The sequence below is a fragment of the Trachypithecus francoisi genome, unplaced genomic scaffold (assembly GCF_009764315.1).
Source record: "Trachypithecus francoisi isolate TF-2019V2 unplaced genomic scaffold, Tfra_2.0 Lachesis_group9, whole genome shotgun sequence".
NCBI lineage: Eukaryota > Metazoa > Chordata > Mammalia > Primates > Cercopithecidae > Trachypithecus > Trachypithecus francoisi.
Genome location: NW_022681474.1, coordinates 22,510,445 through 22,522,477, shown reverse-complemented (window position 1 = coordinate 22,522,477; position 12,033 = coordinate 22,510,445). Strand labels below are relative to the sequence as shown.

General features: G+C 37.7%; 1 protein-coding gene across 1 annotated transcript in view; it reads right to left on the bottom strand.

Moving 5' to 3' along the window:
- Window positions 1–12,033, bottom strand: part of PLXDC2 (plexin domain containing 2) — a 465,187-nt gene that overhangs the window by 111,005 nt on the left and 342,149 nt on the right. The window contains 2 exon segments of the mRNA XM_033209382.1: window positions 2,475–2,507; window positions 2,510–2,573. Coding sequence (XP_033065273.1) covers window positions 2,475–2,507; window positions 2,510–2,573 — 97 coding nt within the window.

Genomic DNA, 12,033 nt, shown 5'->3' with positions numbered 1-12,033 from the left:
ATCTGAGGGACATTTTTCTCTGAACTCTAAGTTTGAATTAAGTTCTTTTGGATAACTGCTGAGTCCCAAACTTTAGACATAATCTGGTCTGAAAATTCATATAAATTTTGCCAATTTATTAAATGAGATTTGTATTTGAAAATATTTTCCGCCAATACATAATAGTTATCCTTTGACAGCCTAACAAGGGACGCAAAATTACACTTTAGGGCCCGGATATCTAAGTACAATTTTAACATTGGGAATATACCAACATAATACTTGCATATTAAAATACATTTGTAAGAAAAGTTTTTGGTATTTTGGTTGGTGTTATTTTTTAAGCAATAATATATCAGAACAACAATATGGACTAAAAGCCCTGCTGAGTCAGCTGCAAATAATTTTTTTCAGCAACAACAAAAAAAAGAACCAACAAATAAACTAAAACTAGTGTTTCTTTTTACTTGTGCAATAATTGACTCAAACCATGCTTGATTTAACAACTCCGAAAGAAAGAATGTGAGAACGGCCGTCCTCAGACAGAAACCAACTTTAGCTGTCCCAGGGCTCGGCCTCTTATTTAAGAGCTCTGTCAGGATGCCTTTATGTTGCCTACACATACTCATGTATCCTTGCTTTGTTCACAGTACAATTTAGTTTCTGGAAAACCTGCTTTGATTTAACAATTCCCTTGAATATTGCCTCCCACAAATTCTCGGCTAACAAGGAGAAACTCCATGTTCTTCACCAAACAGAACCACCAGATATCAATGCCATTTAGTTATAAGATAAGCATTCAGTTCTAAGCTATCTCACAGTGGTGAGATAACGCCTATAATGTTTCTGCTGATTAAACATTGCTTTAAAAAGTATAGCTTCCACTCCAGTTGCTGTCTATATTTGAGAGTTGGCATCATTAAGTACAATCACCTCAAGTCACAACCGAAGAACATGAGCATGTGATAAATTATCTACCACTGTAATCAAATAAAAGAAGAAAAAGGGCCGGGCGCGGTGGCTCAAGCCTGTAATCCCAGCACTTTGGGAGGCCGAGACGGGCGGATCACGAGGTCAGGAGATCGAGACCATCCTGGCTAACACGGTGAAACCCCGTCTCTACTAAAAAATACAAAAAAACTAGCCGGGCGAGGTGGCGGGCGCCTGTAGTCCCAGCTACTCGGGAGGCTGAGGCAGGAGAATGGCGTGAACCCGGGAGGCGGAGCTTGTAGTGAGCTGAGATCCGGCCACTGCACTCCAGCCTGGGCGACAGAGCGAGACTCCGTCTCAAAAAAAAAAAAAAAAAAAAAAAAAAAAAAGAAGAAAAAGAACTTTGAACAAAAGAGAAAAACGATCTCATCTTGAGATATATTTTGTTATCTCCCCTTTCTTTAAATAAGAACACACAAACACACCCACCCCACCTTCGCTTACTACCACACCAAAGCATCTCTCAGGACTGTTCTTGGAGTGAAGGAGATTCAAAAACCAGAAGCTTTCAACACATGCCTATTTATAGGGTCAGAATGGCTAATTCAGTCTGCATTTCAGTTTCTGATATAACAAACAGTTATCCAAAGTAACACATCCCTTTTTATTCCATAAAATGTAAACTAGACTAGATAGGCAACCATAATTTAAAGAAAATATATATTTTCTCTGGTGGTAAGTATAGCTCCATCCAGATTTTTATTTCTTTGTACTTTTAAAAAAATTTAATTTGTACTTTTTCTTGCATCTTCCTTTAGACTCCCAAACAGTTTTACACAAATACATTAAATATAAGATAGCACAAAGCTGTGGTTTTGCTCAGAAACTTAAGATAAACATACATAAACGTCATATGTCTATCAATCCAATAATCTGTCACTGTTTATGTCATTCTTATTAATAAAAGAACTATATCTGCTTAGTCAAGCCAACTATCCCAAATAATCTGGCTGGGCACAGTGGCTCACATATGCAATCTCAGCACTTTGGGAGGCTGAGGCAGTAGGACCACTTGAGCTCAGGAGTTCAAGACCAACCTGGGCAACATAGCAAGATCTCATTTCTTCAAATAATAATAACAACAATAATAACAAACAGCCAAGGATAGTGGCACATGTTTGTGGTCCCAGCTACTCAAGATGCTGAGGCAGGAGGATCATTTGAGCTTGAGAGGTCAAGGCTGCAGTGAGTTGTGACTGCACCACTGCACTCCAGCCTGGGTGACAGAGTAAGACCCCAAATCAGAAGACAGGAAAAAGAAACAAGAAAAAGAATCCAAAATTACACATTCTTGGCTTGGCTATTTAATTTCTCTTTACCTGAGTCAGTTCAAGGGTGACAGAAATAACCCAATAGGAGTTATAAACCAAACCACAGAATTAACAAGCATCAATTGGCTAATTAATTAGCCATTTTTTTTTTCAGGTACATCTGCCTGAGATCAATCTCCTTTAAATTTATCTCCAGAGAGGCTCACTCATTGTGACCGCCCTTCTTCTACGTACTGGGGATTTGTTGGATCCTGTGGACAACGACAATGCATCGGACAGTCCGACTTTCACTGGATGATTGGTTGAACTTATCTGTGTGACCAAGACAGGAATCTGGAAAAAAAAAAAAAAAAAAAAGCAGGTTGCTACATGTTAGATCTGAATTTCTTACAGGAAAGAAAGGTAGTAGGATCCTCTTGTTTCATGGACAAAACCGCGGGAAGGAGATAAAAGACTAGAGAGGGAGCCCAAAGTATTAGAAAAGAGGGACATATAAAACCAAAAAATTACATTAGTTTAGTGCTATTGAATGAATAGAAGAGACAGATAGTTCCTGGTTCTAAAGGTGGCTACTTGATGTTGAAAGTAGTAGATTATCAGAGAATATAATTGATGCTAGATGCTACAAACTTATTACACATATAGGCATATCATGAATGCATTTAGTGCTGGCTATAATTTTGGAAACAGAGATTCTCCTCTTACTCTTTGTTTTCCACAAAAAACTTCATTGTATATTTGTTTTTATACAATTTGAGAAAATCCTTGTTTATAAGCAGTCTTATAGATATAAAACCTAGAGAAAAACAAATAAATGCACTGTTAAATATACATTTGACAATATCATCACTGATTCATAGCTAATTAAATTTGGCAATCATTTCACCATTTTGGTTGAAACTACTATGAAAGACTTCTAAAGCTCTTATGGTCATCTCAGTGTGACAGTTCTTGTATTTGAAGCTCAATGAAACCAAGATCTGAATACGATAGATATTTCTAATATTTACAGATTTACAGTTAAAAAATGATACATTGAGAATATATGAAAAATGATAAGAGAGTTATAAATGACATGAACTCTTGGGGTCCATTTTTCCAGATTCAGAAAAGATTCACTGGAGATATGATTACTCTCTTTATTATCAGTTTTATAGAAACAAAAATGGGAATGAAACCATCTTCAATAAACAAAGAAACAGGACAGTAAAAGAAAAGAGTAAATGCACCAAAAACGTCTTTAGGCAGAATAAGCAGATTTTGGGCCATCTGTGGGTAATTCATTAAATAATATGTTAGATCAGATATTGCTGTATAAGCCATAATAAACAGCATAACAATAAGAAGGGGATAAGTTGGAGAGAATATATAATATAACATAATATAAAATATAATAAAAACTCTCTGACTTATTTTTGACCAAGACATCATGAAACTGTGAAAAGAGCTATTTTGTTGAAATGGAAAAATTAAGAAAAAAGTTCATTGCTTTTGGAATTTGTGCAATTACCTTGAAACAAGTAAAAAGAAGATGACATTTTCCCTTAATGTACTATTTCAGGTCTCTCTTAAACAATGTTAAAGTGTTTGCAAATTTTGTCAGTATGCTCAATTCTTAACCAATTTGTGTCACTATGCTCAATTCTTTACCAATATAAATTAGTCTTCTGGTATTTGGATAACAGAAACACACAAAACAAGCAAAACAAAACAAAGATTTATATCCCAGTCTGACGTACTTTATTTTTTATTTTTTATTTTTGAGACAGTCTCACTCCATCTCCCAGGATGGAGTGTAACCTCTGCCTCCCGGGTTCAAGCTATTCTCATGCCTCAGTCTCCCAAATAGCTGGGATTACAGGCATGCATCACCACACCCAGTTAGATTTTTTTTGTATTTTTAGTGGAGATGGGGTTTCACCATGTTGGTCAGGCTGGTCTGGAATTCCTGGCCTCAAGTGATCCACCCACCGCTGCCTCCCAAAGTGCTGGATTGCAGCTGTGAGCTACTGCATCCGGCTGATATACTTTATTTACTGATTTACTAATCTAAGTTCAGTATCAATATGTGAAATCCCCTTTCTTATTGAGCATTATACTGTTTCCCAGTCTTACACCCTATGTTGAGGACTCTAATATGAAAGTAATTTGTATTTAAGACAGACTTACAGTTAAAGCATACAAGAAGATGGAAAAGCATAGGGAAAAATTCCAATTCACTTATATATTTTTGTATCCTAATAAGACATGATCATCCCATTTTTAAGCAGCATCTATTAACAGAAGCAAGCATCTGTTATTGTTACCATCATATAAATGCCACTGTTCCTGTCATTTGCCGTTTGACCCCCTTCTCCAACATCTATGAGTTCAGTTTTCCTCTGCAAGTTGCAAAAGGCTTTACCAGATAATTCTGTGGTAATTTATTGTATGTCTTCTTTTCCTATACCCACAGCAGTACTTGAGTTTATACTGCTATCAATTGGAAAATCCTATTATATCATTATGCATAGTACATGTTTATTTCAGAGCTTGTTTTTTAAGTCACATGTCTTGTTTCCTGCAGCCCTCCCAGAAGCATTCTCCTCTCTTCAGATTATGCATTCCACCTTCCCTTCCTTTCTTCTTTCCCTCCTTCCTTCCTTCCTTCCTTTTTCTTTCTTTCTCCTTCCTTCCCTCCCTCCCTCCCTCCTTTCTTTCCTTCTTTCCTTCCTTCCTTCCTTCCCTCCTTCCCTCCTCCCCTCCTTCCCTCCTTCCCTCCTTCCCTCCTCTCTTTCTTTCTTTCTTTCTTTCTTTCTTTCTTTCTTTTCTTTTTTATTTCTTTCTTTCTTTTCTTTCTTCTTTCACTCTTGCTGCCCAGGCTGGAGTGACATGGTGCAATCTCGGCTCACCACCTCCTGGGTTCAAGCGATTCTCCTGCTTCAGCCTCCTGAGTAGCTGAGATTACAGGCATGTGACACCATGTCCAGCTAACTTTGTATTTTTAATACAGACGAGGTTTCTCCATATTGGTCAGGATGGTCTTGAACTCCTGACCTCAGGTGATCCGCCCACTTCGGCCTCCCAAATTGCTGGGATTATAGGTGTGAGCCACTGCACCTGGCCGCATTCCAACTTTTCTATCTCTCTTCCCCATCTCTTCTTCCCTTGCCCAGCCATCTTTCATTTTTATTTTTTTCTCCATCTCTTTCCTTCCTTTCAACCCACTTCCTTTACGTTTTGTGTCTGTGTCAAGCCCTCTCCTCCACGTTTTTTATTGGTGGTGGGTCGATTGCAGTAATGGCCTCAATCAATGGCTTCCTTCTGCCCAGTACTTCTGCGGTCCTCTCCCTCTCGGACTCCAGGCTCAATAATATGGCAAAAGAGGACAGCAGCAAACTTGAAGCAAAAAACAAACAAACAAACAAAACTTAAAAAATCTGCTTACTGCTTCCTTTCTTGAACCCTTGCTACAGTCAAGAAAATATATGCTGCTGGTCTTCTGCAGATATATACAAGACACATGAAGGATTTTTTTTTTTTGCACCAGAAGTTATCGTTGCCTAGCCAGCTCCCAGCCAGTCCACCAGATAACCGCTTACACATTCAGAAGCTCAGCTGAGATCAGCAGAGTCCAGCCCATAACAGTAGAACCAACAAGCTGATCCATAGGCATCTTGTGAGAAATAAGAAATGGAGTTGTTTTAAGCCACTATCTTTTGGGGTGGTTTATTAAACAGCAGTATCAATCAGTACATTCTCTGTTAAATATCAAATAGCCAATAGAATAGAATATGGGTGTTTCTCCATAAAATGAGGTAGTATTGCTCATCCTAATTTTCTGGGCATCAGATAAATGTGTATTTTTAAGACATTGGGTCTCACTGTGTTGCCCAGGCTGGAGTGCAGTGGCATAATCATAGCTCACTGCAGCCTCAAACACCTGGGCTTAAGCAATCCTCCTGCATCAGCCTCCTTAGTACTACAGGTACACATCATCATGCCCAGATTTCAGATAAATATCTAATTCTAGGTACAATTAAACTTGAAAGATTGGAATGTTCCAGTAGAAAAGTTTCATTTTCTGCAGCATTTTTTTTCATTCTTCTGTGTCTCTTTAGTTCATTCTTTTGTCTGTGCATTTCAAATACGAAGCCCAAAATATATAAATTACCTAGATGTAGATTCATTTAACATGAGGAAAATTTAGCCAAAACCAAAATGGATAGCTTCATGGTGTACAGTTTTCTATCACTGAAAATTATCTGACATGACCAACCCTCTAGGAAGATCACTATAAATGATCTTTGATTCTTCCAGTTATCAACTTAAATTTTTTTCAAATGATTTTGACTTTTCCAAGCTTCAACATGTAAATTGTTAACAACGATACAAACTCAAATGATAAGGGTGAAATACTCTACCTATATGTAAAGAGAGCAGAAGTTAGGTAGAAATCATCATTTGCAGTCAAGAGTTATGCTTTAACTTGTTGCCAGTTTTTTTAAATGTACATATTCTTGAGTTAATGATTTCTGATGACTGCATCTGTCAAACCACTACTACCATATAACTCTACTAGGAGTCTTAATATAACTGAGGATTATAGAGTAGAAAATAGATTCCTAAGAATGACGTCTACTACCTATAAATTATTTTCCCCCAAAGGCATACACATTGTCCATGCTGTTTGATAAGATAGAATCCATTCATTCATTCATCAGATATTAATTGGATATATTTTCCATATTTTTGTAGGCACTGGAATTACAGCAGACAGGAATACAAAGACCCTTCTCTCACAGAGCCTACATTCTAGAGAACAGGGACAGGCATCAAAACAAGCGAACGTAAAACCTTTAGCATACTAGAAGGTGGTTAGTACCAAGGAGAAAACTAAAACAGAGTAAAAAGATAGAGAGGAATGGGGGTCTCTAGGAGAAAAGAGGTCACAGAAGCTCTCTCTGAGAAAGTGATTTTTCAGCAGAAACTCAAAGTAAGAGAATCTGCCATGTGGATATTTGGGAAGCAACGGTGGGTAGATGCACTGGCACATGTAAAGGGCTTGACTGAATTGCTTTTGGTGTATTTTAGGAGTTAAAGGGTTATCTCTACAGCTGGAGCAGAAGTACCAAACGAGTGTCAAAGGCGATGGGAGGTAGTAGGGGCAGATCATAGGGAGCGTGTATTTCTTGCAAGGCATGACAGTGACACTGGATTTTAGTCCAAAAGACACAGAAAGATTTGGGAGGTTTTGAGCAGAGGGAAGGACATTCCTTTATTTTGGGAAAATATCACACTGGCTGCTGGTAAATCAAGACTGTAGAAGGACCATGGGAGCCAGAGAAACTAGTTAGGAGGGTATCACAGTTTTCCAGGTAAGAGAAGGTGCCGTGACCCACCCCAAAGTGGTAACAGTGGTGGAAGTGAACAGAGGCCAGATTCTGGAAGAATTATGTAGGCACTGCTATCGACACTCCCCATAGATTTAATAAGGACAGTGAGGGACAAAAGGAGAGTAAAGGATACCACGAAGCCTTTTGGTTTCAGTAGCAAGAGCAACGAAACAGTGTTTTCATCAGGAATGTTAGGTTGTACAACTTCAGGGGACTGACTCACGTCACGGTCTATCAGAAGCGTCCTTTGGATATGCAGGGACCAACATATGCAGCTCTCAAGAGCAGTCCTGAAACATTCAGAGACCAGGAGAGGAAGCACTGGAGACGGATGATCACTTTATGGCAAAACCACTGGCTTCACATGCTCTCCATTAAAATTTCATAGAGCTTGTGAGTAAGACGCCCAGGATTTCTAAAACGGTATTCTTTGTCCTGATTAAATATTAAAATGAAAATTTACAAGCAACTTTCAACTCCTTATATTTTCCTAGAAGCCACCCAAGGCTTTTATGAAACCATTACATGCCAGATTTTCAAAAAACGGATTTTGCCAAGTGAATTACATGCCTAATGTCATCAAAGATTAATAAAGAAAAGATGAACAATTCCAGACTTTCTCTAAAATTTCCTATGGAACATGTCTGCCTCTCCACACCTGATATTTTCCTATCTTTCTTACCCTGCCTTCTTGCACTGTGATCTCTTTAACTTCAAAATATTACAGGCAGTCAAGTAAGGGAGCTGTGTGAGCTCTCCGTGAGCAAGTGAGACCAACCACTCTGCAGGGTCCTCTGTCTGCATAAAATTAGAGACTGTATTATTAAAAGGTATATTTAAAATAAACGATTTAAAATTTTTTATTTTATTTATTTATTTATTCTACTATATATATATTTTTGAGACAGAGTCTCATTCTGTTGCGCAGGCTGGAGTGCAGTGGTGCAATCACAGCTCACTGCAGCCTCAACCTCCATGGCTCAAGTGATCCTCCTGCCTTAGCCTCCCGAGTAGCTGGCTACTTTTTTTTTATTTTTATGTTTTGCAGAGACAGGGTCTCATTATGTTATCCAGGCTGTAAAATGAACTTCTTTTTAACTACTAACAAAGAGATTATGTGTGTGTGTATGTGTATGTATAAACAAGCTATTTAGAAGTACAGCCAGTATTAGGCAAATTAGCACAAGAATGAACATGTTGTTGTCACGATCAACTATTTTATAGAAGACTCTGTATTTAGAAGGGTATGAAGTGCCAAAGTCAATGAACATATGGACCAAAAACATGTCAAACACCAAAACTTTCAAAACTTTGATTACGGGAAGCTATTTTCTTATCCTTTCCGCAAGTTTATATTTATCCTCAAAATGTCTCATGAGTCATCACGAGATCCTGGGGATGTCAGGAAGCCAAACTGAAATAATAAAAACTCTCAACTACAGAAGTTTTTTTTTTATTTTTAAAACAATGTAGCTTTATTATTTTCAAGTGTCTATAATAGTTGCCTTCTTAAGATTAAAGTAAAGCTGAATTTTAACTGAGCCTGTGTATGATCTGTATTGAATAGCACGTTTCTGGCGAATTGATTTTACAATTACATTCTCTCCACAGGAGAGAAATAAAAGGAGCTTTCACACTGGCTAAAACATACTTCCATTTTGACCCCTAAGAGCATTCATGAATACTTCTTTTAAACGACAGTATAATTTTTGCTCTATATGACAAGATAGAGATAGGTTTATTACTTGGTATACATTTTTATATAACTGAGATATTAAAGCAAAGCAAAGTAAGCATAGAAGCAGAAAGTGGTTGCAATCGCTACACAACATCAAGGCAGGAAAAGATGTCAGGGGCAAGCAAAAGTAGAGCAGAGCACACTGGCCTTTGGAAGGAGAGTCAAAGACAGAAGCTCCTCTCTTCTCCACTCTGTGGTATCTTTCTCCAGCACACAGGAACCCCACGTAATCCCTTAAACCTGAGGTTCTTACATCTGTCTCTAAACTAGGGAGATAACAGCATGCCGCTTAAGTAATGGTTAATGGAATTTTATTTTCCTCTTTGTTCTGCCCTGAAAACATCACCAAAACATTCATTTGTTTCCATTACAGGCCCAGCTCTCTATCCACTAGGCAGCACAGCATCTCAGCAAGGGTTTGATTGTGTAGTATGTGTTCCAAGATGTGAATCATATGCCTATCAAACCTTAACTGGAAAAGAATTACTCCAAACTCATTTTTTGTTTCCTTGCTAATTTGCAATATGGTATTTAGTAGCTTAACATCAAAAACAACAGCAACAACAAAATCCCACAATAAACTCAAAGCTTTCCGTTTTACCCATTCTTATCTGTCTGTAACCCTTAACTTTCTCCTTCGTTTTACTTAAGTATCTGATCTGGCTTCAGTATTATCAGCAGTGAATTTAATTTTTAAGAGTCGTGATCTCTTTTATTATTATCAAAATAACAACCTGTAGCCCCAGCTACCTGGGAGGCTGAGGCAGGAGAATCACTTGAGCCCAGGAGTTGGAGGCTGCAGTGAGCTATGATAATGCCATTGCACTCCAGCCTGGACAACAGAGCAAGACTCTGTCTCTAAAAAACAAACAAACACATAAAGTCCAAAATATTAATGCTGAGTTGTCTGTAAACTACACTTGAATAGAAGGGCTTTCAGTTAAATTTGACAATGTAAAAATTCATTTGCTTTCCAGAGTATCAGTAACAATTTGCACAATTATTTCAATCCTTTTTTTAGTGTACAGCTCCTGAACTCTCGTCTGCCAGGTATTGAGCAATGCATCTAACAGCATGAAAGTCAAGGTGAGCTATCATCAAACAATCAATTCCTAACATGCCTCCTGCCCCCATTTCCACAATCATAATCTGTAGAAAATCTGGAAGCAGTCAACTAACAGCATGAAGGTGATAAGTAAAATCCACCTCCACTTTAAAACAGGTTTCAAACTTCCTTTCTACATAAGCTACTGTGTGCCTCGGGTAAGAAAGAAGAAATTCATGAGGGAGATATTGGAGGGTGCACGCTATGAGTGAATTTTCCAGGCAATATTTGCAAGCAAAGGGCTTCCAGGGCTTTCTGAGTCCTCAAGGAAAAAATGCAAATCTACATTTTTACTTGAAATATTTTAATGTTTAGATGTTGGCAACATATCTGGTTTACAAACACATGTGTAACATAAAACATAAAAACATACACAGAGTAAAAACTGTGCCCTCTGAGTTAAGACTGCTCACATGGAATTGGCACACGAAGAGTCTGAGCTTCATACAAAAGACAGCGATGCAGGGTGCCCACTTGAAGAAGCTTGTGCCACTGGACTCAAGATAGTCAAGACTCTGGTATGGATTTTACCTGGGACAATAGCTAGATAAGGAAACTTACCTAAACATGGTTTGGGAATTAGACGTCAAGAGAAAAGAAAGGAGATTAAGGAAAGTCTACACCCTGGGTTTGGGAGAGACACAAAAAATTAGCTAGGCATGGTGGCAGGCACCTGTAATCCCAGCTCCTTGGGAGACTGAGGCAGGGGAGTCATTTGAACTCGGCAGGCAGAGGTTGCAGTGAGCTGAGATCACGCCACTGCACTCCAGCCGGGGCAACAGAATGAGACTCTGTCTTAAAAAATAATAATAATAAGTAAAATAAAATAAAATAAAATAATTTCCTCTGGGACATTGATCTTTCTACCTGGCTACTTTATTTATTTTTATACACAGGATTTGTCATTGGAACATTATCAAGGGAGAATAATTCAACTTACCATTTTCTTACACTAGGAAAAGTAAAGAAACAATTAAAATGTCAGGCACTTCTATATGTGAGATAGCTAAAAAGTAAAATATCTCTACGAATGCAAATGAATTAGATCTCAAATAAAACTGTGTAGATAAAATTTTAATACTTTAGTTGTTTAAAATACAGGGAAGTCCTGTGATATAAAATATCTGTCTCTATATTTTCCTTAGAATTATTTCTTGAGAGTTTTAAATCAGCATTTTATTCTATCTGGTTTTCTTATCCTTGTATTAGATATATATGTACATATATATTATTCTTTTCTGCTCACACATTTATCAAATGTCTTGGATGCATATACTGTATTCACACATCAAGTTTTCTCACAGACGTAGCAATAGTTACAGAAGGAAATTACCTTATATCTAAATGGTGGTGGTCTCACTGTTGCGTTCTTTTTGGCCTTCTCTAACTTTCTTGAATTAACCTTTTTTCTATAAATTCTACAAGTTCAGCCAATGTTCATCTTTTAATGCTTTCAGGCTGCTAACCATGAGTGAAGGGTCATTACAGTTTAAATAAGATAAATAATCTTCAAAGAATTTTACAAAAATGCATTAAGAGTCCCGCCCCATTGAAACCTACAACTAATTGGCAATG